Here is a 20,292-nt window from a genome sequence, read left to right as displayed (position 1 = left end):
CAGGAATTTGAAGAAAGGGTTACCAAGCTCTTGGGACAGGTGCAATAAAATCTAAGGGTTACATCAAGAAATTAAAAGGGCAGTAGTGCTGCTGGTGAAAGGACAGGGGAACCAGAGAGATCAGGAACATACCAGAGGCACAGCCACATTCAGTCACAGTTCTTTAACAATATGCAATATTTAAAGGGGGCTTGTAAGCACAAGAGGGGAAAGTGCCTTCAGCTTCTAAGTACATACTTAAAAGCAATCAACTAAAAAGAGCTTATAATCTTTATTTATTAATTTTTAAATAAGTTTATGGCAAATTTTGTTTTAAAAAATAGCACAAAGGCTTTTGGAAAAGAAGCTTCTGAGGAAAGACCATGAAAATGTCATTTTGGCCTCTGCACAAATCATTTAGTGGATCTGTCCACTAAAGGAAAGGACGTTATGAGGCTGTTCATATTTGAAACCTGGGGAGCAAGTAAGGGTGTTCTGAATACGTGTTGCACTATCTCGGGCCAAAAATAGGTCAAAGATTATCAGGAGTATGGAGGCTTAGGTATCTAACAGACATGGCTGAGCTGCCTATTTGTAAAACCTACACCTTTATCTGTTACATCTCTCAGAGCAATTATTTGTTTAGAGGTTAGAACAAAGATAAAACCTCCCCCTTACTACCTCTCTTCACCAAGTTAAGGCTTCCAACCCCAGTGGATGCATCAGAGCAGGGACCTCTGTCACTTCCCAAGGAAGCCAGGTTCATTAAAAAAGTGTTGATGCTGCATTCCAGCTCTGAACAAAAATCTCTCTTCCCCACCATCATTTGGTTACTCTCCAGCCGAGACAACAAACCCCACCATTGATGAAGGCTTGCACCAAGCTTTGACCAGCACAGAGACACCTCAGGAAAGGCCAGAGCAAATGCCTCAGGCATCTTGAAATATGAAAGTTTAGGGTATATCCATTTAGGAACAGTACAGTTGAGGCTTTTCCCCCATTTGAAGACATCAGGATGAAGCAGTTTACATGGGAGCTGCATGTTGGACAGAATGGTTTGGGTTGGAAGTGACCTTAAAGGTCATCTTAGCTCCAACTCCCTGCCTCAGACTGGGACACCTTCCACTAGACCAGGTTGCTCAAACCTGGTCATCCAACCCAGCTTTGAACACCTCCAGAGATGGAGCATCTACAGCTTCTCTGGGCAATTTCTTCCAGTTCAAGGGCATGTTAAGCATGTTCCATGTTTAAAGGCAGAGCTTGAATTGTTAATTAGACATATAAAGAACTATTCTCCCAAAGCCTTGGCCTTGCTTTTGGAGCACATTTAAAACCCTGTTTTGTCTGGGATAACAGAGTGCAGGAGCAGCAGAAATGCTGATGCAGTACAGAATGGCACCTCAGAAAAGCTTCCAGTAGAACATTATATTGTCAATGCCTACCAGAGGATTTATGGCTAGACATGCAAGTCTTTACAAACATCCACAACATGACTCATGAACTGAGCTCAACCCTGGGGCAATTTTCAGCAGTATGTTCAGCCCCAGCTCTGTGCTCCAGAGCAGCTGCCAGCTTTGGAAAACAAGCATTCAATCCCCAGCTTTGGCAAGGGACTTGGACACTACATCATCAACAGTCTAAAAATGCATCTGTCCTAAGAAAACATCTTACCTATCCCCCTACATGAATGAGGCTGAGAACCGACAGGAACGCAACACAAAACTTGGCAGGAATTGTAGCATGACTTGCTCATTCAGGTTGTGCAGGCCTGAACTGCATGGAATTTTAGACTCCACATGCTGCTTTTAATCCACCAGCCAGTCCAGACACTCTCCTTTCCCAGGAAGGCTTCCATCTTTGAAGAATTTGTCTAGCTGCCTTGCTCCAAATTCACCACTGAGAATTCTGGCATGTTCATTGTTCTGGTTTGATTCTGGTGATGTTTAAGACTGGACAATGATTGATCATAAGGGAACCAGAAGCCACGGGCAAGACTGTTTTACAAGGTAGCTTTTGTAGCAGTAAGGGCAGATAAGGACACAAGTACCTAATTTTAAATTAACACTGCACTGGTAAAAGCTCTGTCATTTCCTTTTAATGAGTTTCAAATGTACAGTGAAGCAAAACAAAGGGGCACTTACCTTTATTCCAGTCATGCTGCAAGGTATGTTGTGAACAGCATCCTACTCTTGGAGGTCTTCATTTGGGTCCTGAACTTATATTCCAACACCAATGGAGAATTGTTTTCTGGGATTAAGGATCTGAGGTTATTGAAATCTCAAGGCAGCACAGCCTGAGAGCCAGAGCTGCCACTAACATACTAATGCACAGAAGGCAGTCTCCTGAACAGGACAGAGGCTGGGCATTTGGTGGCTAAAAGTAGACTTGGCTTGGGCAGCCTCATCCCCCAGAGCTGCTGGTTCTCACATCTTGTTACAGACTTACCAGAGTCAGTCTAGCACAGCTGGAACTACTATCATTTTACAATGGAAAACCAGCCATTGCTTTGAGGGACAGAACTTCAGGTATGTGTGTGCTATGGAAGTCACAAAAAAACAAAAACAAAACAATTCCACAAGTTTGGCATCCCAACCCCTTCCCACTCCCTGACAGACCAGACAGACTCAGTAAGGTGGTGAATTGTGTTTCTTAGAGACCATTAAAAGTACATGAGCTGATTTCTAGAACATGCCAGAGGAGATTACAGTTGTGTTTATAGAGGAAGTAAATAAACTGCACGTGCATGAGTGATGCCATGGGCAGCAGAGTCCCTTGCTTTTACTAAGAGGGCCTTGGTGATTTGCTTTGCCCGTGCACAGAGACACAAAGGAGGGGAACGGGAACAGAGGAGGAGGCTACATACAACACTTAAGAGAAAGAAATGAAAGAGACAACCTAGGGGGGCCTCAGCTCCAAGAGAGACAGGAGGAATGGGGCACCAAAGGCTTGTTTAGAAGAGTTTGAGAGAATTGCTGGTCTGGGGGCCTCAAGCTTGTAAGCCTACCCCCTAAAATGAGAGCAGTAAGTAGCACAAGCAGGCCCTGGCTCCTCTTCAGTAGATGCACTTCTGACCGTCCATCCCATCTCAGTTCCGCAGGGAATTAGGGAAGTGCTCAGGGGATGAGGGCTGCTTCACTCCAGATCTTCATCTCTGCCCTCCCCTGAGGCGGAGAGTAATGGAATTGCAGGGAGATGAACTCAAATGAAATGCTGGGGCATGGAAGTGAGCATGCAAAACCTAGCCCCTTGCCAGATGCCCTGGGAGGCACAAAGGGGCTTCCCCAGCACATCCAATGAAACAAAAAGCATCTGCTCCTCCCATCTTTTTTCTGTCTGGGAACTCCAGTGATGTCCTTCCTGCCTCCTCTTAAGCCTAAACAGAACCCAATGTATTCTAGAACAGAGGCAGAGGTTTCTAAATTAAAGGAGTACCCTCTTTCCAGTCTAGCTCAGCTTGTTAAAAAAGTTAAAAGACAAGATACACATTCCTTGGAAGACTCTACAGAAACAGGGCAGCTCATTTAACCTATGTCTGACAACACATTCAAACAACTTACAACTCTTGTTACTTTTGATAGAGAAGAACAAAGGAACTGCTCACAGAAAGCCACAGCCACAAGTTTACTTCCCTCAGAGACCACTCTGAACCTAAATTCAAGAGAACCCATTGCAAGCAGGAGGATTCAGTTCAATCAGCATGATCTTTAGAGACATAAGTTGCCAAACTGGGACACGTGATGTCACTTTGCAATAACCATGCCCAGAGCACAATTTCCCTTTGAATCCCCAGCTAAATATTTCAAGTGTTTTCTAACTCCTGCTGAAAGTTAGGGCTTGGTGGCAGCAGAAACAGAGCAGATATTCTTAATCAGAAAGCTGTGCAGCTCATTCAGTCTCATCTGGAATACCTCCAGCCCCCTTGATCTCTATCTGCTATGGCAGTGAGCCTCCTTGACGCTCACCCCAGTGACACAAAAACAAAACACCAATTCCCATTCTGCCACTACTCCAAAGTCTTCCTTCTGGAAAGCTACAAGACAGTAGGAAGCTACAGGGTCCTGGCTTGTGTGTGCATAGATGAAAGGCATATTTGACACTCCCCACCAGACTAATTGTTGTTCATTCGATCCTTGTGGAGAGAGTCTTTACTCCCACACATGCCTTTTAGATAGTAACAATGCTCCTTTCACTTAACTGTGTTTAGCCTGTTGCATTTGACTGAGGTAATCATGTAGGCCCTCCTTTATAAAAACTGAAATGGCCATGTTCAGGCAGCAAGTCATCTGGAAATAAGGACAGGCAGAAAAATCATTTCTTCACGTGCTCACCTTTCCATGGCTAGAGAAATCTACATCACTACATGTAGCTTAGATGGCTCACAGCCACTGGCCAACACAAACTAGCTTTTATATCAGCAGCTCAATGAAAAGCTCAAGTCATGCTGCCAGTCTTTTTAGGCAGAACACTAAAGACTCTCACATGCTGAAGTCCTTCATCCCAAAAGGCACTGTGTTAAGGCATTCTTATTTTACTAGAGTTCACACAGGCACTATTTGACAAGCTTACACCCAAAAGTAAAGACAAGAAGTTCCCTGCAGAAGAGCAGGAGCAAACAGCTACCCACTCTTCCTCAACTTCACCTTCCTCTAAACTTAGAGGATGCTCCCTAAAGCTGCAGCAGCTATTAAAAAGTCTACCTATGTTTAGTAAGCGGCTCAGAGTCCTACACAGAAGATTAAATTAAATTAAAACCAATAAAGAAATCAATGAAGAAGCTAGGTGAAAGGGAAGGAAAGGAAAAATTCAGAGGCAAGAAGAGACAGGCAAGGTAATAGGGGACAGGAGGTTGCAGACTGAAGGAGCTACATTTAAGTAAAAAAGTAGACTGGAGACAAAGCAACAGAAAAAAAAAAAAAAAAGGAAAGAACAAAAGGGCAAGTTATACCAAAGGTCCCTCAGAGAACTCCAAACCACCCACCAGGGAAGGAACTTGCCAACCCACCCACTCCAGGGTAAAACCCCTCATACTTACAGGTTTATCTGACTTGACAGGCAGAATTTCCCATTTCTACAATGATGGCATTCCCCATTCCTCATATCACTAGGTAAAGCATACAATTTCCACACTAAATGAGGGAGTTCCAGTACTTCTACCTCCCTTTCCCAAAGACTGGAATTGACACTTATGCAACTAAGACCCTCAAGATCTCAAAACTCTAGCTAGAGCTGGTGTTTCCTCACCTTTGAGCCTGAGGTTTTTGGTACTTACTTGCAATCACCACCACCACAAGGGCACCAATCACTCCCATCATGATCATCATCTGAAGAAAAAGATTGTCCAAGAGCAATACTCAGAACAGGTTGACAAGTTCCCATGCTTCCTGACAGCTAGGGAACCTAAGCCAGGCCCTGAATGCATGACAGCCAAGGCATAAAAGCTTTCCCACAGTGAAAGAATTTTAAGCATTAGACACTGTTAGTAAGCCCCAGCTATACTCAAAAAAGCCCTGCAGGAGGGGAATAGCTCAGTTCCCTCCTGACCAAGGGGATCATGGCACTAGGAAACTCACCTTGCAGTTCTTCCACCAGTACTTCCTTTTGAGTTTTGCTGCACTACTTTCAAATACTGAGGCACCAGCCTGAAGTGCATCTGCCCGGTCATCCAGCTCTGACAGCTTCTCATCTCGTTGCAGCACCTTGTCTACGTTTACACACATTATATCAACTACCTGCAGAAGGAAGAATAATAGGAGCAGTTACATTGGTAAAGACAGTTGAAAAAGTAAGAGGACTAATTTAGCCAATAACTGATGCTGTAATACTAGCAAACAAAAAACATGAACAAGGTAGGGGGAAAAGATCAGGATAAGAAAGAAATCCTTTCAAGTCACTGCCTACTTTGAAATGAAAAAAAAAATTAAAAAATCCAAGACTCACTGTTAAAACATCAGTTCAAGTACGCTTCAACCAGGTCCTCAGCCTCACATTCTCACCTGCTTTTAAGAGTTCTCCATTCCAGCACCAAGCCAAAGCCACCCTCCTTATGAGAGGAGTCATATGCTCACTTTCCTGAGAGCTGCAAAATTACCTTATGAGCTTCACGTTGCTGCCCCAGAGAGGCACAAAGGCGCTACTGCGCGTCAGCAGCCAAGCCGCTGACACTGATCCCGGGAAGCCAGGCAAGGGTTCCCCCACATCACTGCACACTGTATTCCCTCGAAGCAGCCCGCAGGGATTAAGAGCTGGCCTGGATGCTGTACAGCTTTATTTCCATAAGAGATGCACCATAACGAGGTACCAAAAAAAAAAAAAAATCTAGCAAGGCTGGCCCTTGGAAATCATATCTGGAATTAAGTGGCTTTTAAGCATGTAGCAATCTCTAGCATCTTTAATAGGTTTGCCACCCTATTTTTGAGTACTGAGCATTGATTCATTTCTGTCTTTGGCATGACAAAAGGAGCCACCCCCTCAGCGACAGACATGGGTCAAGAACATCGCTGCTGCAGAGCAGTGGGAGAAGAGTCCAGGCATCCATCAGGGCTGGCAGAGCTACTGACCTCCTGCACTTGGGCCTGCGTCTGCTGCAGCCGGCGGTTGCTGGTCAGGTTGGGGGGAGCCCCGGGGGGACCCCCACCGGGGGCTGCCCCTTCGGGAGCTCCTCCTTCGGGAGCCCCTCCTTCGGGAGCCCCGGGAGCGGGCTGCTGGGCAGGGTCAGACCTGGGGGAACACACACATGAAAGAATAGAAAACTCGGACACTCCAGAGAGAACCTCCCAAATCCACACGAACCCCAGACACCCCAGGCTGCAGCAGCGCTGGCAGCAGCCTCGGGAGCCTGCAGCCCTGCTGGATCTCGCCGGATCGGGAACAGGCAGGCTCGTGGAAAAGCCTAAAGCAGAGGCAAGTCCAGGGGGCAGCGGGAATGGAACCAGCCCCTCGTCGAAGAAGCTTGCGGGTGCGGTCGCGCCAAGCACTGCAGCCTCCCGCGGGGAACAGAGACCTGGCCGCAGAGCCGTGACCAGGAGCCGGGGAAGGAAGGTGTGGGAAGGGAGACAGGGAGGCAGCGCAGGGGCACGCCGAGGGGACCAGGCAGCCACCGGGCTGGGCGCAGTGGTGGCCGCCAGCCAGGTTGGCTCCAGCTGGGGCCGCACACATCACCGCTGGGGCACGGCCCACGCACCCACTCACCCATGCAGTCGGCGGGGGAGCAGGACCGCCCGGGGGCGGTGCGGACAGCCCTGCCTGCGGCTGCTGCAATGCGCCACCCGACCCCACCGCCGCCGGCCCGGACGCGGGCTCTGCACTGACACCCCTCCCTCACGCTCCAGCCACCACCCCCGCGCCGCGCCCACCGCAGCTCGCCCACGGCCGGTCGGGCGGACACTCACATGGCCGGGCCGAAGAGAACCGCAGGTTACCTGGCACAAAACTCCGCGCCGACAGCCCCCCGAGCCCAGGGACCCCCAACTTATAACTGGCGGGGCCCCGCCCACAGAGTTAGTAGCCAATCAAAAGTTGCTTCACCGGGAGCGGCAGCTCGGCACTGCCCCTCAGTTCCTCCTCAGCCAATCAGCGATCCGCGCCCTACGGAGACGGCCCTAATGTTAGCCCCGCCCCCAGACCGCCGTGGGACAAGCCCCGCCCCGCCGTGGCGCTGCCCAATGAGAGCAGTTCCCAGCGCCACGCCCCCACCCTAGCCCCGCCCCCTGCGGAGGGCCGGGGTGCCCGGCGCTCCCTCCGCCCCAGCGGGCCGGGGGCTCACACGGCCCCGCTCCCGACCCACGGCCCTGCCGCTGGACCCGCCGGCCCCGATAGCCCTGAACGCGTCCGCCGCGCTCCGCGTAGGTCACGCAGGGCCTGATCGTGGTTACCTGCCCCGTTCAGTTCTCCTCTTGGAGCCCAGCCCGGCTGGCGCCGTTGTGGTGGGGGCTGCGGAGCGCTCCCGAAATGCCACCTCCGCAGTGTGTCTGTTGGCTCTGGTTAAGCCGCTGTCCTTGCAATTACGAGATGGTGTCGCTGGCCCACTTCCACCATACAGCGAGTCATGAAAGCGAAGCTGAACAGGTCCCGATGGAGCTTCTGCAGCCTGCTGGGAGAAATGAGGCTCCCACAGCAGCCCCAAGAACAGCAATGTGTTTGGGGTTTTTCTGTCTAAACATCTGGAGAAGCCTGCTGGATCAGAGGGGGAGATGCTCCAATTCAGGACAAAAAAGGGGGCTGGAGTGTACTGGAACAAGAAGACTCTTCATACAGAATTTTGCATGGTGAGTAGAGAGTGACAAGTGTGGGCTCACACCTACACTACCTTTTCCTTCTGTAAGGTGATGCAGGACGTTCATGTAAGATTTTAGTGTCAGATGTCACAGATTATTAGGTACACAAGACAGATACGTAACAGATTACAGCATGGTAACTAGAAGATTGTGGTTCAAGGTGAAAAATAATGCAGTGCTGTGTCTAGGCACAGGTGATTTGCAGATAGCAGCAGACTAGCACTGACTTCAGAACTCCAGGTTTTTACACTGCCTTCAAACAGAAGGGACAAGTTGAGAAAGAAGCTTCTGTAGCCTGGATGCCTTTCCACTGCAGTCTGAGGACCATTCCAATAACAGTTGCAAATAAGTATGAGTTTATGGAATTAGTGGCCACAGAGCCCTTGCCAGGTTGGTGCTTAGGGATTAAGAGATGACAAAGGGTACAAGATAAATTTCCAGTTTCCGACATATTTTCAGTCAAGGATTCGCTATGCCTGCTCATTCTCTACTTGGATCTGTGCAAGCTTCCTGTACCCACAACATCTTTTGGCAAGTCCCACAGGTCTGTCACCCTGCTCCTGAGAATGTGGACTTCAGCTGTTTAAACAGCCTTCACTTGCCTCAGGCTTAGACCTAAAGAAAAATATTTCCATTCATTCCCTGTTGCTTCCAACCAAATGCTTTTGGAGACAGAGTAGCATTGCTTTGTAGCAAGACACATCAAGTCAGCAGATAACTCTCCAACGACTTAGCAGCTAAATTAATGACTAAGGCAGAATTGGTATGCAAATGCCTGCTCATCCAATGGATTTTTCCCAAGTGTACAATGGTGTGATGTGGGACTAGAGGGATGCCAGCTGTGACTCACCGTAACTGTTCCTCTAAAGGAACTGGCAACAGTTATGGAAAACTAGAAGCTAGAATTGCTAAAAACATTTAAATACCTGAATTAGTTTTGCAAATTCTGCCTAAATTATAAACAAAAGGCCATTTGGTCATTGTCATTAGCAGCAGATCAAGTCATCATGAGTGCAGAATGAGACAAATCCCATTCTTAAGACAAGTTTTGATGCATTTCAACTAAAATTTCGATCATTCACATTTAACCACAGACAAGTGGAGGGCAAGGGGGAAAGCTGTGAGCAGAAAGACATATTAGCAGGACCTCGTGGCACTAACTTGAAAAATTTGGCTGTGAGGAAAAATGTAAGCTGGAGAATACTGGAATTGTCACGTTAAGATGCGTGAACCTGGGGCTCAGAGACTGAAAGGATGCTAGAAGCCTGGCCAAAAAACCAGAGGACCAGAGGGTTAGGGACACAGGCTGGAACAGATGCCTGCAAGAAGTATGTCAGAAATGACTGAGGGGACACTGAAGAGCTCAGGCCTGGAGCAGCAACAGGACATTGGGTAGAAATATGCCGCAAAGGTTGTAGAAAGCACTGGGAACTCAATCGTGTGGAAGCTGGCTTTATTCTGACTGCAGTGCCGCAGAGCTACATTCCACACGCTGAAGCCACAGCTGTTCCCTAGCGGTGCTTTCCGGTGCGATTGAAGCGCTTGTACAAGTAGCGGATCCTCTTGTTGAGTTTGTGATAGTCCTCTACAAACATCCGATCGCCCACCATCTGCTTCTTGCGGATGCACCTCTGCAGCTCGTTCCCCCGCCAGCCTCGCAGCCAAACGGGCCCCATGATGAGATTCTTCGGGTGGATCTGGAAGCCGCCTGAGAACAGCAGAGCAGAGACAGATGAAGCCAGGCACTGGAGAAGGCTGTTCACAAATCCTGCCCGCCCTGTCGCTGCTGGCAGAGGCGCCAGCCCTCAGGTGAGAGAGCCCAGCCTCCCTGCCCTCCTGCCCCGGGGCCGCAGAGCGGGGGAGGTGCCGGCGGGGTGCGTGTCTTACCCAGGATCCCCACGTTATCGTACACCCCGAACAAGGCCCGCTTCTTCGTCCACCGATCTACCGGCTTGCGCTTGGGAGGCTCTTTGATGCAGATGGGCCGGGAGAGTCCTGCCAGGGGCGAGGACAGCGGCACGGGGAGGCCGGGCCGCACGGGCGCCCAGCGCGCCCCGCCGCAGTCGCTAATGCCCCGCTCAGCGCGGAGCAGGGGAGCGGCAAGGCCCAGCAGGACCCGGCCCGCCGATCGCAGCAGCAGCGTTGCCGCCGCCGCCGCCATGGCGATGACCCCCAGAGCCCCGGGGAAGGGCCGGGCCGGGACGGGAAGAGCGGCGGTGCTGCCGGGCCGCCCCTTCCGCCGCGGTGCGCAGGGGCGCGCGGGGGACGCTGCGCCAACGGTCGGGAGGGCAGCGGAGCCGGCGATTGGGCGAGGGGTCGGCGCGCGGCGCAGCCGCCGGGCGCTGATAGGCCCGTGGCGGGAAGGGGCGGGGCGAACGCGGTTCGCGCGCGCTGTTTCGAGCGCCCGGGGCCGTGGCGGCCATGGCGGCGGCCCCGGAGTTCCACCTGCCCCTCGCTCCCGCCGATCTGCTGCGGGATGGCGGCCCCGGGCGCTACGTGGTGCAGGAGGTGCTGCCCACCCGCGAGCTGCCGCCCGCACTGGCAGGTAAGGTGTTCCCATACCCCCTTCCCTGTCGGCCCGGTCCTGCCGCCGACTCACGGCCATCTCTCCCCGCCTCTCTCCGTGTTTTGCCGCAGCTTTCCGGGCCGCCTTCCGTGCGCAGGGCGCGCTGGCCGTGCTGCAGCACTTCGACTGCGTGTACAGCGTGCTGCAGTGAGTACGGGGCAGGGACGGGGAGCAGGGACGGGGAGCAAGGGGCGGGCGCTCCCCCCTCTGCCAGGAGCTCTTTGCTCGCCACCCTTACGCCCTGTGTTTGTCCCGCAGCCACTTCCGAACCGTGGGCACGGCTGTCAAGGAGGATGCCCTGGAGCTGATGATGCACGGTGGGTACCCGCTGTTTCCGGCCGACGCAGGACTAAAGGAGAGGTTGTTTTCCCTTGGCAGCTCCGTGATGATATAAAGGCTAATGTGACTCGGCCAGCTGGGCTGCACCCTCAGCCCACTCCTGTCATACGGGTCTGTAATCTTGGTGGACAATGCTGAGTTGTGCATGTTCGCTGTAAGGGCAGACCGACAGAAAATCCTCTTGCCCTTGTCCCTGGAAAATACATCTGTGGGACGAATCAGCTCAGAGTGAGTGTTTCTCTGAGCTGAGGAGGGCTGTGGGGATAGGACAAGACAGCATGCCCCAGGCTTGGGTTGCAGGGGGCAGCCCATGTTACAGCTGGTGAGATGTGAGCACACATCTTTGGTAATCTGATGACTGCTCTAAGCCTCCCAAAGAGAGGATGGCTGAGGGACCTGGCAAGGAGTGCTCATGACTTTCTGCTTCTCCTCAGTGGTGTCCCGTCATTCCAATGAACTTCCTGATATCTTGAGCGACTCTGGGCTGAGCCATGCCGACCGTGCTGCTCACCTCAATGCTCTTAAGATGAGCTGCTATTTGCTGACGGGCCTGATGGATGCCTTTGAAATGGAAACCTGCAAGAACAGTTGTTTGGAGGCAGATCCTGGTAGGAAGGTAGGTGAAGGAACTGGGGGAAAGATGATAAAAGAATAAAATTTTAAGCTTGCTGAACTCCGTACTATCTATCAGATTTTATAGCTGAGTTTATATAAACGTAATGCTAGCAAGAGCAGTGGATAATGTGGAGCACTGGTGCTTCTGTGAAACTGTGCGTGGAAAGCAGCCAAAGGGTCAGTCATGTGTCTAAACATCAGCAGGGACTTGGACACCCAGACTTTTCTATTTCATTCTTCAGTTTCCGGCTGGGGCTTAGTTTGCCAGTATTTTCTCAAGATTTCCTTTCTGTGGGTAGAGATGGTGGCAGTGGGTGCAGGTATAATCCTTAAACCACACAAAGCACTGGTGCTGCCCTGAGCTGAGGGAATAGAATTGAGGGGGAAAAAGCCCCCTGTGGTCTCACACATCTCACTGTGTGTCTCTTAATGCTGTAGAATTTAACAGACTTCTTATATTTTGAAGGAAGCAGGGTAGTGATGGGGTTTTGTGAAGCTGCTGATGTATCTCACCATATGATCTCCTTTCTAGAACAGGAAGAACCATGCCAAGACTTCTGGATCCTCGTGGGAAGAGGAGAGGGAGCCGCTTTTACGGCTGCTTACACAGCTGCTACAGCTGGATCTCCGTCAGCTTTGGGGTGGTTTAGCAGTGGAAGAAGAGTTTTTCAGGTATGAATTGGAGTGGGTGTATTTGTGGAATGAGTGACTGGTTCTGAGGAATAAAAGGTTAAACAATAGATCTATCAATGAGATTGTATTACAGCCCTCTGGGGTGCAGATTATTGGGAAACTGAGAAAACAGCTCGAGGCAAAACCATTGTGTGTAGGAACCGCTTCCTCTCCTCACGTAGGGCACAAAAATTCAGATGTTTGCTAATTTTTAGAGGACATTGGAGAATCACTCAGGCAGAAACATGTAGTGTGCTAGAATGATGTTTGTAATAGTGAAGTTTGCTGTCTCTCTTCTGTGGTTTTAGCTTAATGACAGGAAGCTGCTACCGTATCCTGGAGAATCCAAGTATCGGCCTTCAGAGGTATCGTGTCACTCGGGAGGCTGTGACACATCTGCTTGCTGCAGCTCTGGTTCACTGTGACCACATGTTCAGTGAGTTCCTGCTCTTCTGCCTTCTTCCTGAAGCCATTGCCAGTTACTTTCCCTGACCTCTTTCTTTCTTCTCACATGTGAAAGGTGCCACTCTGAAGATCACACAGATGCTGCAGCACTTTGAACATGTAGCCCCAGTGTTTGCACAGGCTGTGAGCCTCTGGGCTAAAGAGTATGGTCTGAAAAGCCTGGTGGGTGAATTGCTAAGGTGAGAGAAATATCTGAAGCCTCATCCTTCTATCCCTAGCCATCCTGAGGCACCCCATTCCTTGTTTCATCTTTCTGTGCAGGGAAATTGGACAGAAATGTCCCCAGGATTTGGCTCGTGAGGCTTCTGGAGTCAAGGGTTATGCTACTTTTATAAGTGAACTGGCTGAACAGATTCCAACTCTGGTGCTCTCCAACATGAGTGTTCTCCTGCCTCATTTGGATGGGGAGGTATGTTTCTGCAAAATCACCCATCCAGAAAAGTCAAATGGTAGAGATGCTGCTATCCAGTTTTTTTGTCTGGAAGCAGAACCTCTTTTGCAGAGCCCAAGTATCCAAAACCTGTTCTGTTGGAATAGGTTCTGCCCTTACCTAAAAGATGCAAAGGGAACAGAAACCATGACATCTACTGTCTGGTTGTCACTGTTAGATGGCAGAGAACAGGAGACTGCCTACTCATCTGAGGTCCCTGCTGTTGTCCCTTGTTCTTCAGCGCTTCATGAGTTTGTCACTGTGTTACCTTTTCTTTACCAGTTGTAAGTGTTTCTCATGTCAGTTCTTGGCTTCTATGAATTTACGCAGATAGCAGGGTTTGGGTTGGAAGGGACATTAACACCTCTGCCATGGTGGCTCAAAGCCCCATCCAGCCTTGAACAGTTCTAGGGATGGGGCATCCACAGCTTCTCTGGGAAACCTGTTCAGGTGTCTCACCACATTCTCAATAAAGAATTTCTTCCATATATCTGATCTAAACCTACCTTTGCTTTGAGGCCATTCTCTCTTGCCCTATCACTGCATGCCCTGGTAAAAAGTCCCTCTCCAGCTCTCTCATACCCCCCTTTAGGTACTGGAAGGTGCCTTCCCAGAGCCTTCTCTTCTGCAGGCTGAACAAAACCAGCTCTCAGCCTGTCTTCATAGCAGAGGTTACTTTGTCTTGCAGGCACACTGTGGTCACCCAAGCTTAATACATAATTAAGCTTTATACATACTTACTAATTAATACTGAAAAAAATCACTTAGGGCTGAAGCCTGGGATTTGGAAGGCCCAAACTCTGAGTATATCAAGTAATGTCTTTTAGTCTGTTCTTAGTTCAACAACTCCTGTCTTGGCAGAGTTACATGATGCGAAATGCCATTCTGGCAGCTATGGCAGAAGTGCTGGTGCAGGTGCTGAACGGTGACCAGCTGGAGGAAGCTGCCCGTGGTACTCGAGACAAGTTCCTGGATATCCTGCAGGCCCACGTGTGTGACATCAATAGCTTTGTTCGCAGCCGCGTGCTGCAGCTCTTCACCCGCATCGTTCAGCGCAAGGCAAGTTTCTGCTGGGCAAATGGTGTTGCCTCAGTCATCCCTTCCCAGCTTGATTCCGAGGGAATTTCTGCCACCCTGCTTTTTGTTTGCAGAGACTGAAGTTTTAACGGAGAAAAGTGTTGCCCTTGTGTGCTGTGGTGTCTGAAATTTCTTCCAAAAGACCAAAGATCCCAGGAAAGGGGGAACTGGGGGATGGAAATGAAATGTCATTCATTCTTACCAGGACAAACTAGAAAAAAAGAGCATAGCATACAGCCTCTTTTCACACACTGGTATAGGAAAACATCACAATTACCAGATACACCAAGATTCAACAGGATCCTGCACAACCTAAATCCTTGTTTTCAGAGGCTGGACCAGAATATATCCAGAGATCTTTTGAGCCCTAGACTTTTCTGTAAATCTATAATCTGTGCTTTTTAGTACATGAATATGTTTGCAGTAAACTTTTTCCAAGTCTCTGAGCCTTCTTGATAATTTTATCTGTGCTCTTGTTGTGTTCTAGGCCCTGCCTTTGACTCAGTTTCAATCTGCGGTGTCCCTGGCTGTGGGGCGGCTCCAAGACAAGTCTGTCATAGTGGTTAAAAATGCAATCCAGCTCCTGGCTGCATTTTTGTCCAACAATCCCTTCTCCAGCAAGGTAAATCCAATTATTTTGGTGAATATGTTAGATGTCTGCTTGCAGGCTAAATATCTGCAGTGTGCTATAGCCAGGGCAGTAGCATTTCTGTGACATGTGGGAGGAACAATGTAGCCTTTGACTCTGCAGGTGGCAGCTTTCTGGTCTTCCCAGGTTTAGATTTTGAGTTCTTGGACTCATCCCTCTCTTGGTGAAATTCATAGCTATGCTGAAGACCAGGAGGGATGTGATTGAGGTAAAAACCTACAGCAGTTTGAGTCCACTGTGAGGTTTCTCTCCTTAGGATCAGAATTAGTTTTTTAGAATACTCTTCATGGGTCTGCAGCTTTTTGTGTTTAGCTGCACCTTCTCCTGAGCTTCTGAGCCTTAGACTGGGAGCTTAGGGCAGTTGTCATTCTAGGACTGGGGCCAGAGTCTACTATTCCAGTTTCCAAATTACCATAGATAGGGGTAGCTATTAGGGTTAACAACTAAAGCAGGGAGTAGAAGAGAGAGAAGAATTCTGGCATTTCAGGAAAACGAGGATAACGAACATATTTCTTCTTTTCCTGACATCTTCAGCTAAGCTGTACTGACTTGGAGGAGCCACTGAAGAAAGAAGTGCAGAAACTGAAAGAAATGAGGGATCGTGGCAGACCCACAGCAGGTAATCTCCTTTCTTTTTCTTTCCACTTTCTAGGACAGTCCAAAATTTACTTTTCCTCATATTAAATTTGCTCCCAGGTTGTCACAGCTTTTGTCTCAGATCCTACCTATGTGAGATTGTGAGATCAGATAAAGGGGATTAAACTCACAACAGTTTTCCTTGTGGTGGTGTTATAAAAGGATAATATTAATATCCTTGTCTAAATCAACAGTCCTTTAGCTATATATCCTGTGAGTAAGAACTGAAAACGTCTATGAACACCCTCCCAGCTTTCTCTTTTCTACCACTCAAGGACTGTTCGAGTCATGATTTTGGTCAGATATTATTTAAACTTGATTTGTAGGCAGCGCCAAAATTCAAGGCTAAAGAAATGATGGTTCTCTTACTCGTCTTTTTTTTCTGCCTTCAGTAGTTTTTGTTTTGTTTTGGTTTCGTTTGGTTTGCATTTTTTGTTGTTGTTTAGGTTTTTTGTATGTTTTTCTGGTTTGGTTTGGGTTTGGTTTTTTTTTTGTATGTCACAGTCCTTGTCTTACTACTGGAGTCTAGGTGGGATCAGCCATGACAATAGTGCCTGCCTAGGGAGGAGGTAGAGGTAGAGGAGGTAGAATTAGTAAGTTCCAGATGAGTTTTTCCTTCCCATTAAAGGTGTCATCTGAGTCTGTGTTCTTCATTCCCTCTGATTTTTAAGTAGCTCCCATGATTGCCCCAGAGGAAGAGTGGGAAGCAATGCTGCCAGAAGTTAGGGCTGCCACACAGCAGCTCTTTCAACCACTGCAGGAAGAGGAAGAGGAAGAGGAGGTGTTGGAAGTTGAAGAAACAGTGGAAAGGACAGTGGAGCAAATCACTGGGCTGTTGAAGAGGCTGAATTACAAGTAAGAAAGTTCTGCAGTTTGACACTGTTTATCCCAAGGGGTGATTTCCAGTAACGTTACTCTGTAGGAAGAGATTGATGTGGGCATCCAGCACAAGATGCTGGTAGGAGCTGCTTTCAGCTGTGTTCAGGGCAAAGCTGGATGGCTTCCTTTATGTTCTGCTCTGATGTGTTGCTGATACTCTCTTGGGCAATGTCATTGTCCAGGAGCGCCGCCCACCTTACGCAGAAGGCCCTGTGTCGCTTCCAGGGAACGGAACCTTTCATTGGCGCTGGGGAGGAAAACGAGGAGGCAACAATCCTGAATGTTCTGAAGAGACTTTACACAGGTAACTGTATGATTCTGTCTGTTCCCTAAGTGCAAGATAATGCCAGAGCCAGATTAAAACCCTCTGGAATGCTCTGTCCCTCTGACCTGTGTGGCTCAGTCTGTGTGTACTTGACACCTCCCAGAGCTGCAGCATCTCTGCATTGTTTGCTCATCTAGTACCTTGGCATTTTAGCTGGATCATATTGATCTTAATTTCCGGTTGGATCAGTTCCATGGTCCCTGTAAAAGTGCATTTCTGTGCTTTAACTCACATAATATCTGAGGGGAGTGAAGCCAGTGTTACTACTCCCACCTTTCTGTCTGAATTTGTCGGGAGTTCTGCTTCCTGATCAGGTGGTGGCACATAATGCTTGCCCTTAGCAGGCTTGACCAGGTATCTGGTTCAAACAAAGTCTTGGTTATATGGGGTCTGAGCCTCTGGGTGTATTTTCAAGACTTCACGTACTTTATGTTTGGTGTTTGTTTCAGTGTAAGGTTGCTTAGCCAATCACGTTGAGCATATTTCTGTTGGAAGTCTATTGTCTAAAAATATTAACTTGGTGAACTCCCCACACTTGCACAAACTTTGCTAGGGAGTAGTGTTTGCCTAGCTCCCTGATTCCCTTTTATGGCCCTCATCTGTGGGTAATTATCAAGTTCAGATGAACACCATCAGCATTTTAATGGCGTTTACCCAAACAGGACCATTGCTTTCTATATTCTTATACCAAGCTGGCATCTCTCTGGAGCATCACACTGTAGTACTGGAACTTGCTCTACAGCATGCTGAGATTTTGTAGCTAGGTCTGATGGCAGAATTTGGATTTTTGTATCCTGGCTCTTGGAAGGTGGCACTGTGGGATGGGGAAAGGAGGGTAAAAATGCCCTGAACCATGCCTGTTTTTCTTGTATCTTCAGTACTGCTCACAAACAAGTATGCTGTGTAGGTTCATGCCCAGGTGGGAACAGTGAGGATCCCCCATGTGACAACAGCAGTGATAAGATTGAAGAAGTTGCACAGGAAGAGCAGCCTCAGACAGAGCTGGTCAAACAGGAGATGTTGGTGCAGTACCTGCAAGATGCTTACAACTTCTCAGTGAAAATCACGGAAGCTCTGAACCTGATCAGCAAGATGATGTACGAAACCTCTGTCTCAGGTATGTGAAATAACCATGGGGCCTGTTTTTTCCCATTCAGCATGTCTAGATCTTTCCTTGCTTGAGTGAAGATGCTGGACTGGTAGAGCTCCAGGAGAAGGAGAAAAGATTGAAGGAGCTGCTCTTCATTGAGCAGATGTCAAAGACAGTTCCAAGGTATTGGAAAAGCAAGCACCATCTAAATGAGTGTCATGAAGGGTTGGATAGGGCATGAACAAGCTTTTTAGAAATCAGTTTTTTTAAATACCAAGGTGGAAAAAGTTTGAGGTCTTTTCTGTATGTTTAAAAGTTGTTTTTAAAAACATATGAAATAAAATGTATTTGAACATTTTGAAATTAAAAAAGGCTAGGTGATCAAATTGAGTTCACTTGTCGAAGCTACCCTGCCTCCTGTGGGGAGGGATGGATGTTCATCATCTCAGCTGAGGTTCTCCCAAAGTAAGCCTGGCCAGTGAAGCTGGGTTTGGTTATGTGCTCAGTGCCCTGACACAGCTTCAGCTGTTAGGCTGGCCACAAGAGGGGAACTAAGCAGCTGGTCTCATCTAACTCACCTTTCCTCAAACTTCATTCTCTAGTTAAACATGAGCCTGATCAACAGGTTCTGTGCCTGGTCCTCTTCAGTGCTCAGCAGAGAAAGGTAGTGATCAGAAGGCCTTTGAGTTATTTCAGCTGTTCATATTTAATTTTAGAACTAGTATAATCACTTAAGACTTTTTTTGTAGTGTTTATCAGAAATTGGAATTTCCAGGGGATGAGGGGCACATCTCCCACTCCCATCCTCTCCAGCTCATCCACTTGCACAGATCTGGGGTATGGATAGGTGTGGGCACTGCAGTGCCCCAGACTTCATGCAAACACTTCTGAGGCTTCATCACTGTTGAGGGCTCACGTTACTTGCAATAAAGCTTGTGGGCTTCCCCAGCAAGGTTTGGTGTCATTAGCTATTTGCACACATGAAAATGAACTCCTGGGTTCAGTGTCTTTACAGGTCCTTTGAAGTTCAAATCCAAGAAATTGCCCCGCCTGGTACTTAAACACCTGGGGGTTGTTTGTGGAGGTGGTTTTTTAATGGATGCATTAATTTTAATAACTCTTCATCTCCCCGTTGTCCTGTGCTGTAGTATAAGGAAGGCAAATTCAGTGTCTGAAGAGCTAAGGTATTTTGAGACATTGTCTCCTTTTGGAGAGAGTATGCTGCTGGGTAAGGGACTGGTGCTAAGGGATGTGTGTGCTCAGATTTAGCCTTCTTTTAATTGAAGATTTAATATTTGAAGATTTAATTATTTTTTTTTTTTCTGTTGTAAATTTATGTATTTTGGTATGACTAGGGGCAGGGAAAGCATACCAGCTCACCTGTTAGATGAGCTTAATTCTGATTTTTAAGGGCTTGTACTGGTGAAAGCTTTTAACCAGAGGTCAGACTCTATGAACTGTTTATTGTATAACTCCTCTGATCACTGCTGTGGATGTCTTGTGATGCTGTCTATTTTTTTAATAGGGTTTGTGTTTTTTGTCTTATGAGAAGACTGGGCAGAGTATTTCAGGAGTAATGATGCTGGAACCAAACACAGTATTCCTTACCCCATTTGTACATTAAATAGCTTAGTTCCTCTAGCTATAGCATTGCACTAGGGCTCACCTTCAGCTGTCTGCTATGACTATGAGATCTTTTTTCCCAAAGGTACTGTTTGCCAGAAGAGAATTTTGTTCTTTCTCAAAGTCTCTGTGCTCTTCCCATAACCATATCCCATTGGATTTAGGTGTAATATTGTTAATTTGTGTCTCTTTTCTGGGACATCTACATCTTTGTACTAGTGATCCCATTCTGACTCAAGCCCTCTGCAGACAGTAGCAGTGATCTCTAGATGATTGTAGAGCTTGCTGTGAGACAAGTTCTCCTATGAATTTATTTTAATGGCCTCTCTAATGGAACTGGGGAAGAACTGCACTATCACAACTGTTCTCTTTGCAGTGGTGCAGGAAGCCATTGAGTTCTTCGTGACAGTCTCACAGTTTGGTGTGCCCCAGGCACTGCTTGGAGTCCGCAGGATGCTGCCCCTCATATGGTCAAAGGAGCCTGGAATTAAGGAGGCCGTGCTGAATGCCTACAGACAGCTCTACCTGAGCCCCAGTGAGGATTCAGAGAGGTATGGATCTTCCTAATCAGATTGCTTTTTTTTCCTTTCCCTCCCCCCATCCCCTTTCTGCTGTTGGAAATGGGGTATGGACAGGAAAAGAACTGAGAGTTGCCATGCTTCATGCTGAGCTGA

The 20,292-nt window shown here is 48.3% G+C and overlaps 3 protein-coding genes and 1 non-coding gene across 14 annotated transcripts in view; 2 read left to right on the top strand and 2 right to left on the bottom strand.

Annotated features, from left to right (window-relative positions):
- Positions 1 to 8,078, bottom strand: part of VAMP1 (vesicle associated membrane protein 1) — a 31,020-nt gene extending 22,942 nt beyond the window's left edge. For 4 of the 9 annotated variants that reach the window (XM_015626038.3, XM_015626047.3, XM_015626028.3 and 1 more), the window contains exons 1-6: positions 7,851 to 8,078; positions 7,368 to 7,563; positions 6,537 to 6,696; positions 5,550 to 5,708; positions 5,249 to 5,300; positions 2,121 to 2,226 (exon numbers count right to left, since the gene is read on the bottom strand). In XM_015626038.3, the coding sequence (XP_015481524.1) occupies positions 2,132 to 2,226; positions 5,249 to 5,300; positions 5,550 to 5,708; positions 6,537 to 6,696; positions 7,368 to 7,369 (468 nt within the window). In that variant the 5' untranslated portion in view covers positions 7,370 to 7,563; positions 7,851 to 8,078 and the 3' untranslated portion in view covers positions 2,121 to 2,131. Of the gene's footprint in view, positions 1 to 2,120; positions 2,227 to 2,607; positions 4,865 to 5,011; positions 5,081 to 5,248; positions 5,301 to 5,549; positions 5,709 to 6,536; positions 6,697 to 7,367; positions 7,564 to 7,850 lie in introns of those variants that run through there. The other 5 variants (XR_001521320.3, XR_001521319.3, XR_004499012.1 and 2 more) reach the window with 5 other exon arrangements.
- A 1,610-nt stretch (positions 8,079 to 9,688) lies between these two features.
- On the bottom strand, positions 9,689 to 10,499 carry MRPL51 (mitochondrial ribosomal protein L51). Its single transcript, XM_015626010.3, has 2 exons — positions 10,140 to 10,499; positions 9,689 to 9,960 (listed from the first exon to the last, which is right to left on the bottom strand). The coding sequence occupies exons 1-2, from the start codon at positions 10,411 to 10,413 to the stop codon at positions 9,764 to 9,766; spliced, it is 471 nt and encodes a 156-aa protein (XP_015481496.1). The 5' UTR covers positions 10,414 to 10,499; the 3' UTR covers positions 9,689 to 9,763.
- A 152-nt stretch (positions 10,500 to 10,651) lies between these two features.
- The window catches only part of NCAPD2 (non-SMC condensin I complex subunit D2), a 24,535-nt gene continuing 14,894 nt past the window's right edge, over positions 10,652 to 20,292 (top strand). Inside the window, exons 1-15 of one of the 3 annotated variants that reach the window (XM_019006555.2) lie at positions 10,652 to 10,797; positions 10,890 to 10,965; positions 11,077 to 11,135; positions 11,592 to 11,773; positions 12,305 to 12,444; positions 12,753 to 12,880; positions 12,965 to 13,088; positions 13,171 to 13,318; positions 14,201 to 14,398; positions 14,904 to 15,038; positions 15,600 to 15,684; positions 16,373 to 16,556; positions 16,763 to 16,884; positions 17,813 to 18,022; positions 19,995 to 20,169. In XM_019006555.2, the coding sequence (XP_018862100.1) occupies positions 10,674 to 10,797; positions 10,890 to 10,965; positions 11,077 to 11,135; positions 11,592 to 11,773; positions 12,305 to 12,444; positions 12,753 to 12,880; positions 12,965 to 13,088; positions 13,171 to 13,318; positions 14,201 to 14,398; positions 14,904 to 15,038; positions 15,600 to 15,684; positions 16,373 to 16,556; positions 16,763 to 16,884; positions 17,813 to 18,022; positions 19,995 to 20,169 (2,090 nt within the window). In that variant the 5' untranslated portion in view covers positions 10,652 to 10,673. The remainder of the gene's footprint in view (positions 10,798 to 10,889; positions 10,966 to 11,076; positions 11,136 to 11,591; positions 11,774 to 12,304; positions 12,445 to 12,752; positions 12,881 to 12,964; positions 13,089 to 13,170; positions 13,319 to 14,200; positions 14,399 to 14,903; positions 15,039 to 15,599; positions 15,685 to 16,372; positions 16,557 to 16,762; positions 16,885 to 17,812; positions 18,023 to 19,994; positions 20,170 to 20,292) is intronic. The other 2 variants (XM_015625978.3, XM_015625970.3) reach the window with 2 other exon arrangements.
- Positions 11,196 to 11,517, top strand: LOC117245363. The gene has a single exon (XR_004499998.1). It is a non-coding gene; the product is annotated as a small nucleolar RNA U85 (small nucleolar RNA).

This window comes from Parus major, chromosome 1, assembly GCF_001522545.3.
Source record: "Parus major isolate Abel chromosome 1, Parus_major1.1, whole genome shotgun sequence".
In the NCBI taxonomy this organism is placed as follows: domain Eukaryota; kingdom Metazoa; phylum Chordata; class Aves; order Passeriformes; family Paridae; genus Parus; species Parus major.
The sequence above is the reverse complement of the archived record's forward strand: the minus strand, read 5'-3'. Positions and strand labels throughout refer to the sequence as shown.

Coding starts and splice junctions, on each gene's coding strand:
- MRPL51 (XM_015626010.3), bottom strand. CDS start 10,413: ATGGCGGCGGCGGCGGCAACGCTGCTGCTGCGATCGGCGGGCCGGGTC. Junction 9,961..10,139: donor CGATAACGTGGGGATCCTGG/GTAAGACACGCA, acceptor TGCTGTTCTCAG/GCGGCTTCCAGATCCACCCG.